Consider the following 17,855-nt stretch of genomic DNA (forward strand, 5'->3'; position numbering starts at 1 on the left):
TAAGTGAATCTGATTTATATAAGACAAAAGATATATTCATACATTAAAAATGCTTTTTGTGAAAACAATGATTCAATTGTATTCCTGCCAAAAGGTTCAAAGTAATTGTTGAAATTATGATGTGAGAATACATAAGTGAGTATCTTGTTGTCAAGATAGTGGAAAATTGGAAATAATCATATCTAATGGGCAACAATTACAGGAAGTAGGCAATATGAAGGTATTGGAGTAACCTCATAAAAAGTATATATGCACTGATAAAAGGTTTATTGCTCATTAAATATTATAGTTGTCTATCCCACTTAATGAACTGAGCTGAACTAAGATTTATTTTTTTATTAACACATCGGCCGATTCCCACCAAGGCAGGGTAGCCCGAAAAAGAAAAACTTTCATCATTCACTCTATCACTGTCTTGCCAGAGGGGTGCCTTACACTACAGTTATAAAACTGCAACATTAACACCCCTCCTTCAGAGTGTAGACACTATACTTCCCATCTCCAGGACTCAAGTCCGTTCTGCCGGTTTCCCTGAATCCCTTCATAAATGTTACTTTGCTCACACTCCAACAACACGTCAAGTATTAAAAATCATTTGTCTCCATTCACTCCTACCAAATACGCTCACACACGCTTGCTGGAAGTCCAAGCCCCTGGCACACAAAACCTCCTTTACCCTCTCCCTCCAACCCTTCCTAGGCCGACCCCTACCCCACCTTCTCTCCACTACAGGTTTGTACACACTGTCATTCTGTTTTGTTCCATTCTCTCTACATGTCTGAACCATCTCAGCAACCCCTCCTTGGCCCTCTGGATAATAGTTTTGGTAATCCCACACCTTCTCCTAATTTGCAAACTATGAATTCTCTACATTATATTCACACCACACATTGCCCTCAGACACAACATCTCCACTGCCTCCAGCCTTCTCCTCGTTGCAACATTCATCACCCATGCTTCACACACATACAAGAGTGTTGTTACAACTATACTCTCATACATTCATCTCTTTGCTTCCACGGACAAAGTTCTTTGTCTCCACAGACTCCTAAGTGCACCACTCACCTTTTTCCCCTCATCAATTCTATGATTCGCCTCATCCTTCATAGACCCATCTGCTGACACATCTACTCCTAAATATCTAAATACATTCACCTCCTCCATACTCTCTCCCTCCAATCTGATATCCAATCTTTCATCACCTAATCTTTTTGTTATCCTCATAACCTTACTCTTTCCTATGTTCACTTTTAATTTTCTTTTACATACCCTACCAAATTCATCCACCAACCTCTGCAACTTCTCTTCAAAAGCTCCCAAAAACAGTGTCATCAGCAAAGAGCAACTGTGACAACTCCCACTTTGTTTTTGATTCTTCATCCTTTAACTCCACACCTCTTGCCAAGACCCTCGCATTCACTTGTCTTACAACCCCATCTATAAATACAGTGGACCCCCGGTTCGCGATGCCATCGGTATCCGATAAGTCTGGTAACCGATGCATTATATCGCCAAAAATTTGCCTCGGTTCCCATTACAAAGCCCAGTATGCGATGCGATTCGTACGAGACGTGTCCACGTGTGGCCTGAACTTCCCCGTGTGTACCAGTGTTTACAAGCCAACCAGTGTGCGCGCATCTAAGGATACATTCGGTACATTCCATATTATCCATATTATCACTGTTTTTGGTGCTTGTTTCTGCAAAATAAGTCACCATGGACCCCAAGAAAGCTTCTAGTGCCAATCCTTCGAGACCAAGGGTGCTAATGACTATTGAAATGAAGAAAGAGATAATTGCAAAGTATGAAAGTGGAGTGCGTGTCGGAGCTGGTCAGGTTGTATAGTAAACCCCAATCAACCATCTCTACTATAGTGAGCAGGAAAACGGCAATCAAGGAAGCTGCTCTTGCAAAAGGTGCAACTGTGATTATGAAACAGCGACCGCAAGTGTTAGAAAATGTTGAGAGACTGTTATTGGTGTGGATAAATGAAAAAGATAGCAGGAGATAGCATCTCTCAAGCAATCATTTGTGAAAAGGCTAGGCAGTTGCATGACGATTTGGTAAAGAAATTGCCTGCAACTAGTGCTGATGTGAGTGAATTTAAGGCCAGCAAAGGTTGGTTTGAAAGATTTAAGAATCGTAGTGGCATACATAGTGTGATTAGGCATGGTGAGGCTGCCAGTTCAGACCACAAAGCAGCTGAAAAATATGTGCATGAATTCAAGGAGTACATAGAGGCTGAAGAATTGAAACCTGAACAAGTGTTTAATTGTAACGAAACAGGCCTGTTTTGGAAGAAATTGCCAAGCAGGACCTACATTACTCAGGAGGAAAAGCTACCTCAAGTCCTAATGGAGGGGGATTCCCTTTCTAAACAATAGGTTCAACACACTCCCCTCCTCCCATCCCATCAATCATCACCAGATCTTCATTAAAGGCAAGTGTCAATTATTCTATTGTTATTGTAATTTTTTTTTTTACACAGGGTTTGACAAGGTTAAGGATCCCTAGCTTTATTGACAAGCTATTTACAGGTTAAGGATTTCTAACTTTATTGGCAGGCTAAGAGCTGTTACCTACATCAGCTCATTTGAAAGCATTTTTATTATTATGAGACATACAAGTAGGGAACAGGAAGAAGTTGTAGCCATCTGTGGGCCAGCATTTTCATTTGATCAACTGACTTTATTCTATTGCATTAAACTTAATATTTCATGTGGTAAAAGTTTTTTTTTTTCATACTTTTGGGTGTCTTGCACAGACTTATTTGATTTCCATTATTTCTTATGGGGAAAATTGATTCGCTTTCCGATAATTTTGGTTTACGATGAGCTCTCAGGACCGGATTAATATCGCGAACCGGGGGTCCACTGTACATTGAACAACCATGGTGACATGACACATCCTTGTCTAAGGCCTACTTTTACTTGGAAATAATCTCCCTCTCTCCTACATACTCTAACCTGAGCCTCTCTATCCTTGTAAAAACTCTTTACTGCTTTCAGTAACCTACTTCCTATACCATTCGCCTGCAACATCTGCCACATTGCCCCCCTATCCACCCTGTCATATGCCTTTTCCAAATCCATAAATGCCACAAAAACCTCTTTACCCTTATCTAAATACTGTTCACCTATATGTTTCACTGTAAACACTTGGTCTACACACTCCCTACCTTTCCTAAAGCCTCCTTGTTCATCTGCTATCCTACTCTGTCTTACTCTTAATTCTTTCAATAATAACTCTACCATACACTTTACCAGGTATACTCAACAGACTTATTCCCCTATAAGTTTTGCACTCTCTCTGATCCTCTTTGCCTTTATACAAAGGAACTATGCATGCTCTCTGCCAATCCCTGGGTACCTTACCCTCTTCCATACATTTGTTAAATAATAGCACCAACCACTCCAAAACTATATCCCCCCCCCCCTGCTTTTAACATTTTTATCTTTATCCTAAGAGATAAAAGATAAAGATCAAGAATGTATTTCTTTGCAAGGTTACAATGTATATTTACAATTTTGGTTTCGTAAGTACAAAGAAAGCCACTATCATGCCAGGGCATTTCAGGCAGACTTACCTTAGTACATAATTGCAGTATGTCTTCTGGCCAAAAGTAAAGAGATGGGGCCATGACCACAGTACACATAATTTTCCAGTTATATAATTATGCTAAACGACAGGTTAGCAATGCAAAGAAACTTGAAATTTTTTTTTTCCCCTCCAAAAGGAAGAAAATTGTGACACTGTCAGAAGTCCTTGGAACAGGAAAGCTGGTATGGGATCTTCATCTAGTGCAAGCTTAGCAACATTACTTAATTCCCAGTTTCCAGATACAGCTTCAGACCAAGACTTTCCAGCTCTTGCTGCTAGAAAAACTTATAAAGGTGTGTTTTACTATACATTCAGAGTTATATACAGTTGTTAGCATAATAGTTTTTTTTAAACTGCACCAGCCATGTCCCACCAAAGTTTTGCAACCTAAAAAATGGGAAATGGTCACCACCATTCGTTCAGCAGCCACCTTGACAGGTGCACAGTGCTGTATTTTTAAGCCATCCTGAAATTTTAAATTTAAGGATCTGTGAGTTAAGAGGTCTGCACCCTGCATTTCTTCCCTTAATGATTTTGCTGATAAAAGAAAATTATTTCTTGGTAGTAAAGATTGTTGCTGACATCATTATGTAGTGATTAGTTTAGAACTTTTCTGCTCTAGAGATTGTAAAAGGTTCATTGTTTGGTTCAAGGAAGGTGGAGAGGAGTCGCCATGTAATTTGACAAACCTCCTTATGCTCCACTAGAGCATTTTAAAGAGACAAAAGCTATATAATTTGTTCTTTCAGCAGCTGCAGTTGAGCCAAGTCCACTTACAACTTTTGCAGGAATTGGAAGAGGAATGAGACCTGATGATATCCCATACCTTGGGGTACCAGGAATGGGTGAGTAAGTTGGCTATTATTATTATTGGCCTTACCCTTACAGGAAGTTAAAATGTATTAATATTCTTGTGAAGAAAGTCTGATAATGGGGGATTCTTCTTTCAAGAAACCGGCCACATCCCACCGAGGCGGGGTGGCCCAAAAATAAAAAAAAGTTTCTCTTTTTAACTTTAGTAATGTATACAGGAGAAGGGGTAACTAGCCCATTGCTCCCAGCATGTTCGTTGCCTTTTACGACACACATGGCTTATGGAGAAAGAATTCTGTTCCACTTCCCCATGGAGATAATGGAGGATTATGATCCACAATTCTACTGTATATTGTTTGTATTTTAATTTGCCAAGTTTTTTCTCTGGGTAGTATTTCCTTGGGAAAATTTCACCTATAATTATGCTGGTTAACTTTTTTGTAATTGTGATGATATTTAATAGTCTTCTTATTCTTTTTAGTAATCTTTACAGGAAAAGGGGTTACTAGCCCATTGTTCCCGGCATTTTAGTTGACTTTTACAACACGCATGGCTTACGGAGGAAAGATTCTTATTCCACTTCCCCATGGATATAAAAGGAAAAGTAATAAGACCAAGAACTATTAAGATAAAATCAAAGAAAACTCAGATGAGTGTGTATAAATAAACATGTACATGTATGTGTAGTGTGACCTAAGTGTAAGTAGAAGTAGCAAGACGTACCTGTAATCTTGCATATTTATGAGACAGACAAAAGACACCAGCAATCCTACCATCATGTAAAACAGTTACAGGCTTTTGCTTTACACTCACTTGGCAGGACGGTAGTACCTCCCTGGGTGGTTGCTGTCTAAAGGAGGTTTTGTGGGCGAGGGGCTTGGACTTCCAGCGGGCGTGCGTGGGCGTGTTAGATAGGAGTGAATGGAGACGAATGATACTTGGGACCTGACGATCTGTTGGAGTGTGAGCAGGGTAATATTTAGTGAAGGGATTCAGGGAAACCGGTTATTTTCATATAGTCGGACTTGAGTCCTGGAAATGGGAAGTACAATGCCTGCACTTTAAAGGAGGGGTTTGGGATATTGGCAGTTTGGAGGGATATGTTGTGTATCTTTATACGTATATGCTTCTAAACTGTTGTATTCTGAGCACCTCTGCAAAAGCAGTGATAATGTGTGAGTGTGGTGAAAGTGTTGAATGATGATGAAAGTATTTTCTTTTTGGGGATTTTTTTTTGTTTTTTTTTTTTTTTTTTTTTTTGGGTTTTTTATTTTTTTTTTTTTTTTTTTTTTTTTGGGTCACCCTGCCTCGGTGGGAGACGGCCGACTTGTTGAAAAAAAAAAAATTTAATCATTCCTTTACTTTTTTTTTTTTTTTTCATTTAATTTCTGGGTTTTGTTAGCCCAGGCCAGGATATTTTTTTTGAGGGTGGGGAAAGCTGAAGATCTTGTGATTACCTGCAATATTTGAAGTTTTGGAGCTGAACTATAGCCTCTTCTGCTCCTACATTTTTTTTTTATTTTGACACTGACGTGAAGCAGTCCTAAGTGGGTGTTAAAAATCTGCTGTTTGTGACATCTAAACTGTCTTATCTGGGCGCCTCTGCAAAGACAGTGATTGTGTGAATGATGAGTTTTTCTTTTTTTCAGTGGGAGATGACCAATGTGTTAAAAAAAAATATTAAGTTATCTTGTATATTCTCCTTAAGTGATTGCACCTGCAAAATGTCACCATGGGCCCCAAGAAAGCTTCTAGTGCCAACCCTACAGCAAAAAGGGTGAGAATTACTATGGATATGAAGAAAGAGATCATTGCTAAGTATGAAAGTGGAGTGCATGTCTCCGAGCTGGCCAGGTTGTACACAAAACCCCAATCAACCAAGGAAGCTGTTCTTGCCAAAGGTGCAACTATGTTTTCGAAACTGAGATCGCAAGTACTCGAAGATGTTGAGAGACTGTTATTGGTGTGGATAAACGAAAAACAGATAGCAGGAGATAGCATATCTCAAGCGATCATATGTGAAAAGGCTAGGAAGTTGCATGACAATTTAATTAAAAAAATGCCAGCAACTAGTGGTGATGTGAGTGAATTAAAGGCCAGCAAAGGTTGGTTTGAGAGATTTAAAGGGAAGGGAAGTAACCCCGGAAAAGGACTTGCCACCTCAAGTCCTAATGGAAGGGGATTCCCCTTCTAAACACTTAAGACCATCAACGCTCTCCCCTCCTCCCATCCCATCAATCATCACCAGATCTTCAATAAAGGTAAGTGTCATGTAACTGTGCATGTCTTCTTCAGTTTGTGTGTATTAAAATAAATATTTCATGTGGTAAAAACAAATTTTTTTCATACTTTGGGGTGTCCTACACGGATTAATTTGATTTCCATTATTTCTTATGGGGAAAATTAACTTGACTAACGATAATTTTGACTAACGATGAGCTCTCAGGAACAGATTAATAGCGTTAGTCGAGGGTCCACTGTAGTAGTATGTCGTTGATGTCAGCTAGGCCTCTATACCATGTACATGTACTTGTAGTAAATAAAGATAAGATGTATTTCAGGCAGAGCTTGTGTAATTGGTGATAAACTTTCTAATAAAAAAGCTTTTTTATTTACTATACGTACATATTTTATTTAAATGTGATGAATTTTCTCAAGTGAAATTTGGAAAACAGGCATGCTCACATGTATACAGTAGGGAGGGGGTAAAGGAGGTTTTGTGGGCGAGGGGCTTGGACTTCAAGCAAGTATGCGTGAGCGTGTTAGATAGGAGTGAATGGAGACGAATGGTATTTGGGACCTGATGAGCTGTTAGTGTGAGCAGGGTAATATTTAGTGAAGGGATTCAGGGAAACCGGTTATTTTATATAGTCGGACTTGAGTCCTAGAAATGGGAAGTACAATGCCTGCACTTTAAATTAGGGGTTTGGTCCCAAAAACCATTTGTCTCCATTCACTCCTATCTAATGCGCTCACGCACGCTTGCTGGAAGTCCAAGCCCCTTGCCCACAAAACCTTCTTTACCCCTTCCCTCCAACCTTTCCGAGGATGACCCCTACCCCACCTTCCTTTCCCAACAGATTTATAAGCTCTTCATGTCATTCTACTTTGATCCATTCTCTCTAAATGACCAAACCACCTCAACAACCCCTCTTCAGCCCTCTGACTAATTCTTTTATTAACTCCACACCTTCTAATTTCCACACTACGAATTTTCAGCATAATATTTACACAACATATTGATCTTAGACAAGACATCTCCACTGCCTCCAACCGAAAATCGCTCCCTATGAAAGCAAATAACTCGGCAGGAGATGCAACATTCCTCCAATGAAAAGCATGGGTGCAACGAGTACATTGAGAGAGAACACAGTAAGTGTCCGGGGTCCAAGACTGTTCAACTGCCTCCCAGCCTACATAAGAGCGATTACCAATAGACCCCTGGCTGTCTTTAAGAAGGCACTGGACAGGCACCTAAAGTCAGTACCTGACCAACCGGGCTGTGGTTCGTACGTCAGCTTGCGTGCGGCCGGTAGTAACAGCCTGGTTGATCAGTTCCTGATCCACCATGAGGCCTGGTCTTAGACCAAGCCGCAGGGGCATTGACCCCCGAAACCCTCTACAGGTAAACTCCAGGTAAACTGCCTCTTCGTTGCAGCATTTACAACCCAAGCTTCACACCCACATAAGAGTTGGTACCACTATACTTTCATACATTCCCTTCTTTGCCTCCACAGATAACATTTTTTTGTATCCACATGTACCTTCATCAATTCTATGGTTAACCTCATCCTTCATAAACCCATCCGCTGACATGTCAACTCCCAAATATCTGAAAACATTCACTTCTTCCATACTCCCTCTCTCCAATGTGATATCCAATTTTTCTTTATTTAAATCATTTGATACCCTCATCACCTTACTCTTATCTATGTTCACTTTCAACTTTCTGCCTTTACACACCCTCCCAAACTCGTCCACTAACCTTTGTAACTTTTCTTTAGAATCCCCCAAAAGCACAGTATCATCAGCAAAACGTAACTGTGTCAACTTCCATTTTGTAGTTGATACCCCATAATTTAATTCCACCCCTCTCCCGAACACCCTTGCATTTACTTCTACAACCCCATCTATAAATATATTAACCATGGTGACATTACACATCCCTGTCTAAGACCTACTTTTACTGGGAAGTAATATCCCTCTCTTCTACACACCCTCACTATCCTCATAAAACTTATTACAGCATTTAGTAACTTGCTACCTATTCCATATATGTACTTACAACATCTGCCACATTTCTCCCCTACCCTTGATGGTCCGAACCCTTGACTGGTTTCAAACGGATTCGTTGGACAATAAAGCAGACTGTAAACGGATGGGGTTGTAGGCGCCCTTATCAAACACAAACAATAAATATAAATCAGGAACGTACACGGTAAGCTGTCCAATATACAAGTACAGTTAGAAATAGAAATACAAATAGCTAGAGCTTCATTTAAGGAGGTTATTAACCCCTTCAGGGTCCAAGGCCAAAATCTGAAGTGGTGCTCCAGTGTCCAAGAAATTTTGAAAAAAAAAAAATTATTTTTTCTTACAGAATTAAAGAGCATATTTTTGTGAAGGTAATAAGACAAAAAAAAAAATTCTGATCAGTACTTACCGAGATACAGTGCCAAGAAGTTTGTCAAAAATGATGTGGTGGCGGCAACATCGACGAATTCCACATACGCGCATTACATTATTTTGCGGTTTTTGTTGTTTTTTCTTTTCTTTTCCAATTTTTTTCTATTCATACTAACATTTGGGGCCTGAGAGACCAATACTGTATATAATGTATATATATAAACTCACTGTATTGAACACAATAACCGCACTAAAGTTATTATCATATTATTGTTTACCACTGTTGTTTATTACAATAAACATGCACAAATCTTGTATAATACTAATGTTCTATCATATATTTACATATTTACAATCACTGGACATGGTTTTAGAACTGCTGGAGCTTGTGGAACTCCTTGAAACAAGGCACCATGCACAGAGGCACCTTACATACCTCACACATAAACCGAGTGTCTTTGCGTCTTTTTGTTTGTGCACAGACGATGCATCTCTTCTGAGCAAATTTCTTCCGAGTTGAAGGAAGTTGTATTATGAAATGATCACCTTCCCTCCTCAAACGCTTGGGTATATCCTGAGGAATTCGAGGACCGTGTTGTATAGCAGGTGTTGTTACCTGGTACTTCATTATGAGTTGTCTGACAACAGACAAACAAAATTCACCATACGGTGGTCTGTTGCCAGTCTTTATTTGGTACATATTATATGCATTGAGCATTGAAATGTCCATGAGATGGAAGAAAAGTTTCATGTACCACTTGTAACTCTTACGAACACAGTCAACAAAACCAATCTGCATGTCACATTTGTCAACCAAGCGCATGTTTTGTGTATAATCAATCACTGTCACTGGTTTTCGAATACGTTCATTAGTCACTCGATCAACTTTGCCACTGTCTTGCATTTCATTACGGTGAATGGTTGTCAACAATGTGACATCTCGTTTGTCATGCCACCGTAATGCCATGATGTCATTGGCAGTAAACACCTGCACGTCATCACCACGAGCACCTGCGTTGAGCCTGGGCACATGTTTACAATTAGAACGCACTGTGCCACACACATCTGTCTTGTTCACTCGCATGAAATCACTGAGTAATGGGCTTGTGTACCAGTTATCGGTATATAATGTATGCCCCTTACCAAGATAAGGTGCCATCATGTTTCTCACTACGTCACCTGAGATACCCAATAACATCTTGGTATCTTTCAATGTTTTACTACCCGTGTATACAACAATATCCAACACCAGGCCACTGTCACAATCAGAGTACAAACAGTTTTATACCAAAGCGTTTCCTCTTGCTCGGTATATACTGCTTGAATGACAGTCTACCTTTGAACAAAATCAAAGACTCGTCAATTACAAGTTTCTTGAATGGATAAAAGTATATGCTGAACTTTTGTTTGAGATACATGAAAACATTTCTAATCTTGTATAACCTGTCACTTCTGTCAGGCCTGGTTTTGTCAGAGAAGTGCAACATACGTAAGAGTAGGATAAACCTGTTCACTGGTATGATTTCACTGAAGACCGGGGTAGAAATTAGCCGATCTGTGGACCAGTATGCTTTTATATTATGCTTATAGACGTGAGGCATAAGCATTATTGTTGCAAAAAGCAAACACATTTCTGCAACAGTCTTCTCTTTCCACCTGTGTAGTCTTGACTGTGGTGATAAGATCATATTTGCCATGGTGTACTCAAAATACTTATTACTTTCCCTGACAATAATTTCCATCAATGGCTGGTCAAAGAATAATTCAAAGAATTCCAGTTCATTGGCCGTGTTTCCAAGGGGACAAGTAGGTAGAATTCCACTTTGAGAATCATCAAAGTGGTGAGGCTTGGGAACAAAATTGGGATTTTGCTGCCAATCCCACATACGGTTTGCTGGTGGATACTGGACATCATAGGCTGGTTGTGCGGGTGGTTGTGGTTGTGGTGGGCTGGTGGCTGGCACTCCGCTTTGTCCTTGAACTGACGAGTCAGCAGCGTGGGTCCCAGCGTGGCCTGGTGAGTCACGCATGGCGGTGCCACTACCATCACCACTAACACCATCCACTGATGCCTGTGGTCTATCCATGCCAAGTGTAGCCACATCATCCTCACTATCACTACCTAAAACTGGTGTTGGGCCACGGGATGTACTCCGGGATGTACTCCGTCCCCTGGGCACAGCATAGGGTACACTACCCGAGCGCATGCGGCGGCGAACATACCGACGCTTCACTGGTGAATATGATTCCTCACTATCACTACTCGATTGATCGTCGAGCGCAATAAAATCACAGTCCACGTCACTATCATCATCATTACTGAAGTCAGAGGCCTGGCCACGCGAAAATATTAGTTTTCTCTTTCGATGAGGAACAACCGACCATGAGTCACGAGTGCCCACACCAGAGGTAGAAGGTTGAGGATCGTCAGGGTTTTCTGCACTATTATCGATATCCTGGTCATTCTTTTCGGTCACTAACTGATCAAAGCCGTAGAATTCGTCTTCATTTACACTTCCATCAGTGTCAGAACTATCAGATAGGAAGAGGAGAGTCCCAGTTTTCCAGGGAGTGAGAGCTGACTTGCGACGAGGCATGGTGAACAATGGTAACTGAGTCGGCGTTCCCACAATGCTATGCGGGCGCCTAGATTTTTTGTTTATGGCGCACACCCACCACGCAGACCCATTCTCTCACATGTAGGCCTATGAGCGTTTTCGCGCTAAATTTGACGGCGCTAGAATTTTGGCGTAGATCTACGGTTTGGACACTCAGCGTAAAGCCGTTGATCTACGGGACGGACCCTGAAAGGGTTAATAGAGTATTCAAGAGGTTGCTAGTAGAATTACAGTAAATCAACCATTCAAATAATTATGAAGCTTTGTATAGTCTGCAGTCAATCAAACAAACGGGCTTCCACATGTATAAATTGTCATTTTTGTGGAAATTGGTGTCACGCCCCTTGTGCAGATATCCAAGAACTAGCTACAAGCAGTATTAAAACAGGGAAGTGTTTTTGGGTATGCCCAAATGAGGAAAATCTGTGGACTAAAATCACAAGGGTATTGAAAGAGGATAACATCAAAGCTGCTTTCATAGACAACCTGGAAGCTTTCCACAACAGATGGGAACATAAAAAGTCTGGGCTGAATGGTACTGCCCTTGATACTGGCCATGTAGTCAGAAACTGTAAGGCTGGAGGTGATGTCCTGGTAGTCAGTAAATGTGGGGCTGATAGTGCTGTCCTGGGAGATAGTAATGGTGAAGCTGGAGGTGCTGTCCTGAGAGACGGTAATGGTGAAGCTGGAGGTTCTGTCCTGGGAGACAGTAATGGTGAAGCTGGAGGTGCTGTCCCGGGAGACAGTAATGGTGAAGCTGGAGGTGCTGTCCCGGGAGACAGTAATGGTGAAGCTGGAGGTGCTGTCCTGGGAGACAGTAATGGTGAAGCTGGAGGTGCTGTCCTGGGAGACAGTAATGGTGAAGCTGGAGGTGCTGTCCTGGGAGACAGTAATGGTGAAGCTGGAGGTGCTGTCCTGGGAGACAGTAATGGTGAAGCTGGAGGTGCTGTCCTGGGAGACAGTAATGGTGAAGCTGGAGGTGCTGTCCTGGGAGACAGTAATGGTGAAGCTGGAGATTTTGTCCAGGTAGTCTGGAATTATACACAGGAAGGAATACATATAAATGACCTCATAGGGGACAGGAGCTGTAGTGGGGAAACAAGTGTAGTCAAAGATAAGATAAAACCAATATTGCAAACTAGAAATACCACAGGAAATAGCAAACAAGAGGACTCCACTAGCAATAGTGAGGATATATTACCAAAAACAACTGGTGGGAGCTCCATTGTTGGTGCTAGGGAGGATAGGAATAAGACAGGGAAACATGCACCAACAGGGAATAGTCACAGAAGCCCAAGGCAAACGGAAACCAAGCCTGTGCACATACTATGCACTTGGTATCTGCAGTCATGGGAAATCTGGAAAAACAGACGGGACGTGCAACTATGACCACCCTAGAAAATGCCATGCCCATATGACAACAGGAAAATGCAAACTCCCTTCCTGTAAGCTTTTTCACCCTGAAATGTGTACCTCTTCAGTACAGGAAAGACTGTGCTATAACTTAAATTGCCAGGCACACCATCTAAAGGGTACAAAAAGATACAAAACATCCAGGCCATGGGAAAACCTGGGTAGCCACAGCCACTCAAGAGGGAGAGGTTTTTTAGTGCCAGGAAGGAAAAAACACTGGCAGGAAATGGCAGAAATCGTACACCAAATCCAGTCATTCCTGGAGTGGAACCACAGTCGATGGCCTCCACTCCAAACCAACAGATACAGATACTAATGCCGGAAAAAAAATATCCCCCCAGTACCAACAATACCACCAGTCCAAGGACATTCTTCTTTGCAAATATACAGGGCCTAAAGCCAGCAACAAACAACAAAATACCTTTCATCCGTGGACTGCTTGCAGAGGCAAAGGCAATGTTCGCGGCTTTCACTGAGACCCACATAAAGGATCACTTGGACAACGAAATATGGATCCCAGGTTACAACCTATACAGATGTGACAGAGTGAACAGGCAAAAGGGGGGGGGGGGGGGGGTTGGCCTGTACATTGCAGAGTCACTTGTTTGCACAGAACTGCTAAATGCCTCAAATGATGTAGTGGAAGTTTTAGCAGTAAAGGTCGAGAACCAAAACCTAGTCATTGTGGTAGTCTACAAGCCTCTGGATGCAACATCCCAGCAATTCCAGGAACAGCCGTTAAAAATTGACCACTGTCTGGAAAATCTTCCAGCTCCTGCACCCAACATCTTGCTCCTGGGGGATTTCAACTTAAGGCACCTAAAATGGAGGAATATAGCAAATAATATTGTTGCAGTAATAACACCAGGAGGCAGCTCTGATGAAAACTCACACTCACACGAGCTTTTAAATCTCTGCACAAAATTCAATTTAAACCAGCAAATAATAGAGCCTACTAGACTGGAGAATACACTAGACCTCATCTTCACTAACAATGATGATCTGATAAGAAATGTCACCATATCAAAAACAATATACTCAGATCACAACATAATTGAGGTTCAGACATGTATGCGTGGAGCCCCAGACCGACATAATGAGACTAGTCACGAGGGAGCATTCACCAAATTGAACTTCAATAACAAAACCATAAAGTGGGACCAAGTAAACCAAGTCCTAACCGATATAAGCTGGGAAGATATACTAAGCAACACAGACCCCAACTTATGCCTAGAACAGATTAACTTGGTGGCACTCGATGTATGCACAAGGCTTATTCCTCTAAGAAAAAGGAGGAGTAGATGTAAAATAGAAAGAGACAGGCGCTCCCTTTACAGGCGACGGAAAAGAATAACAGAGCGGCTAAAAGAGGTCAATATATCTGAAATGCGTAGGGAGACACTGGTCAGAGAAATAGCAAGCATCGAACTCAAGCTAAAGGAATCTTACAAAAGTCAGGAATCGCGGGAAGAACTAAAAGCCATAAATGAAATCGAAAGAGACCCAAAGTATTTCTTCTCCTGTGCCAAATCAAAGTCGAGAACAACGTCCAGTATTGGGCCCCTACTTAAACAAGATGGGTCCTACACAGATGACAGCAAGGAAATGAGTGAGCTACTCAAGTCCCAGTATGACTCAGTTTTTAGCAAGCCGCTAACTAGACTGAGAGTCGAAGATCAAAATGAATTTTTTATGAGAGAGCCACAAAATTTGGTTAACACAAGCCTATCCGATGTTATCCTGGCGCCAAATGACTTCGAACAGGCGATAAATGACATGCCCATGCACTCTGCCCCAGGGCCAGACTCGTGGAACTCAGTGTTCATCAAGAACTGCAAGAAGCCCCTATCACGAGCCTTTTCCATCCTATGGAGAGGGAGCATGGACACGGGGGTCGTCCCACAGTTACTAAAAACAACAGACATAGCTCCACTCCACAAAGGGGGCAGTAAAGCAACAGCAAAGAACTACAGACCGATAGCACTAACATCCCATATCATAAAAATCTTTGAAAGGGTCCTAAGAAGCAAGATCACCACCCATCTAGAAACCCATCAGTTACACAACCCAGGGCAACATGGGTTTAGAACAGGTCGCTCCTGTCTGTCTCAACTATTGGATCACTACGACAAGGTCCTAAATGCACTAGAAGATAAAAAGAATGCAGATGTAATATATACAGACTTTGCAAAAGCCTTCGACAAGTGTGACCATGGCGTAATAGCGCACAAAATGCGTGCTAAAGGAATAACAGGAAAAGTCGGTCGATGGATCTATAATTTCCTCACTAACAGAACAGAGAGAGTAGTCGTCAACAGAGTAAAGTCCGAGGCAGCTACGGTGAAAAGCTCTGTTCCACAAGGCACAGTACTCGCTCCCATCTTGTTCCTCATCCTCATATCTGACATAGACAAGGATGTCAGCCACAGCACCGTGTCTTCCTTTGCAGATGACACCCGAATCTGCATGACAGTGTCTTCCATTGCAGATACTGCAAGGCTCCAGGCGGACATCAAGCGAATCTTTCAGTGGGCTGCAGAAAACAATATGAAGTTCAACGATGAGAAATTTCAATTACTCAGATATGGTAAACACGAGGAAATTAAATCTTCATCAGAGTACAAAACAAATTCTGGCCACAAAATAGAGCAAAACACCAACGTCAAAGACCTGGGAGTGATCATGTCGGAGGATCTCACCTTCAAGGACCATAACATTGTATCAATCGCATCTGCTAGAAAAATGACAGGATGGATAATGAGAACCTTCAAAACTAGGGAGGCCAAGCCCATGATGACACTCTTCAGGTCACTTGTTCTATCTAGGCTGGAATATTGCTGCACACTAACAGCACCTTTCAAGGCAGGTGAAATTGCTGACCTAGAAAATGTACAGAGAACCTTCACGGAGCGCATAACGTAGATAAAACACCTCAATTACTGTGAGCGCTTGAGGTTCCTAAAACTGTATTCCCTGGAACGCAGGCGGGAGAGATACATGATTATATACACCTGGAAAATCCTAGAGGGACTAGTACCGAACTTGCACACGAAAATCACTCGCTACGAAAGCAAAAGACTTGGCAGACGATGCAACATCCCCCGAATGAAAAGCAGGGGTGTCACTAGCAACATAAGAGACCATACAATAAGTGTCAGGGGCCCGAGACTGTTCAACTGCATCCCAGCATACATAAGGGGGATTACCAACAGACCCCTGGCAGTCTTCAAGCTGGCACTGGACAAGCACCTAAAGTCGGTTCCTGACCAGCCGGGCTGTGGCTCGTACGTTGGTTTGTGGGCAGCCAGCAGCAACAGCCTGGTTGATCGGGCTCTGATCCACCAGGAGGCCTGGTCACAGACCGGGCCGCGGGGGCGTTGACCCCCGGAACTCTCTCCAGGTAAACTCCAGGTACCCACTCTATCATACGCCTTTTCTAAATCCGTAAATGCAATGAAAACTTCTCTACCTTTATCTAAATACTCTTCACATATATGCTTCAATGTAAACACTTGATCTACACATCCCCTACCCACTCTGAAGCCTCCTTGCTCATCCAAAATCCTACTCTCTGTCTTGCCTCTAATTCTTTTAATAATAACCCTACTGTACACTTTTCCTGGTATACTCGGTAAACTTATTCCCCTATAATTTTTATAATCTCTTTTGTCCCCCTTCCCTTTATATAAAGGAACTATACAAGCTCTCTGCCAATCCCTAGGTACCTTCCCTTCTTTCATATTTTTTTTTTTTTTTTTTTAACAAGTTGGCCATCTCCCACCGAGGCAGGGTGACCCAAAAAGAAAATACTTTCATCATTATTCATCACTTTCACCTCACTCACACATAATCACTGTTTTTGCAGAGGTGCTCAGAAGTATATACTTATAAAAATACACAATATATCCCTCCAAACGGCCAATGTCCCAAACCCCTCCTAAAGAGTGCAGGCACCGTACTTCCCATTTCCAGGACTCAAGTCCGGCTATATAAAATAACTGGTTTCCCTAAATCCCTTCACTAAATGTTAGCCTGTTCATACTCCAGCAGCTCGTCAGGTCCCAAATACCATTCGTCTCCATTCACTATCTAACACGCTTGCTGGAAGTCCAAGCCCCTCGCCCACAAAACCTTCCTTACCCCCTCCCCCAACCTTTTCGAGGATGACCTCTACCCCGCCTTCCTTCCCCTACAGATTTATACGCTCTCCATGTCATTCTACTTTGATCCATTCTCTCTAAATGACCAAACCATTTATTAAACAAAAATACCAACCACTCCAACACTATATCCCCCTCCCCCTGCTTTTAACATTTCTGTCATAATCCCGTCAGTTCCAGCTGCTTTATTCCCTTTCATCCTCTTCAAGGGGGGCTCCTTGGCGTGGTGAAGAGGCTCTTGGTCTGAGGAATTAGACTTGTCGGTCTTCTTCCTCAGACCGAACCTAATTACCCCCCAATCTCCCCTCCCCTATCCCATCCTCCTCTTTTTCCTTTCCTCCTCCTCCTCCCCACCCCTCCCTTTTGCCCTTCCTCTTTTTGGCCTTTGGGATTTCTCCCACAGGCGCGCTAGTTCCTAGGTAGGGGAAGGATACCGGGGTCTATCCCATTCCGTTGAGGTTCTTGGCGGTGGCGTAGTTTGCCGTGGAATCTGGACCGCCTGGGGATGTCCCGATCCCTCTCCGGTATCCCGGAGTAGCTTTGGGTGTCTTTCGGGCGACGGGTGTATCTCTGGAAGCCACCTTTCGGATTCCGGGGGTGGTGGCCGAAGGAGGTATGCTTTGTG

General features: G+C 42.3%; 1 protein-coding gene across 3 annotated transcripts in view; it reads left to right on the forward strand.

Moving 5' to 3' along the window:
• Positions 1 to 17,855, forward strand: part of LOC128693546 (protein maelstrom homolog) — a 68,391-nt gene that overhangs the window by 27,192 nt on the left and 23,344 nt on the right. For 2 of the 3 annotated variants that reach the window (XM_070097403.1, XM_070097401.1), the window contains 2 exons: positions 3,737 to 3,893; positions 4,350 to 4,445. In XM_070097403.1, coding sequence (XP_069953504.1) covers positions 3,737 to 3,893; positions 4,350 to 4,445 — 253 coding nt within the window. The remainder of the gene's footprint in view (positions 1 to 3,736; positions 3,894 to 4,349; positions 4,446 to 17,855) is intronic. The other variant, XM_070097402.1, reaches the window with a different exon arrangement.

Source organism: Cherax quadricarinatus, chromosome 57 (assembly GCF_038502225.1).
Source record: "Cherax quadricarinatus isolate ZL_2023a chromosome 57, ASM3850222v1, whole genome shotgun sequence".
Classification (NCBI taxonomy): Eukaryota; Metazoa; Arthropoda; class Malacostraca; order Decapoda; family Parastacidae; genus Cherax; species Cherax quadricarinatus.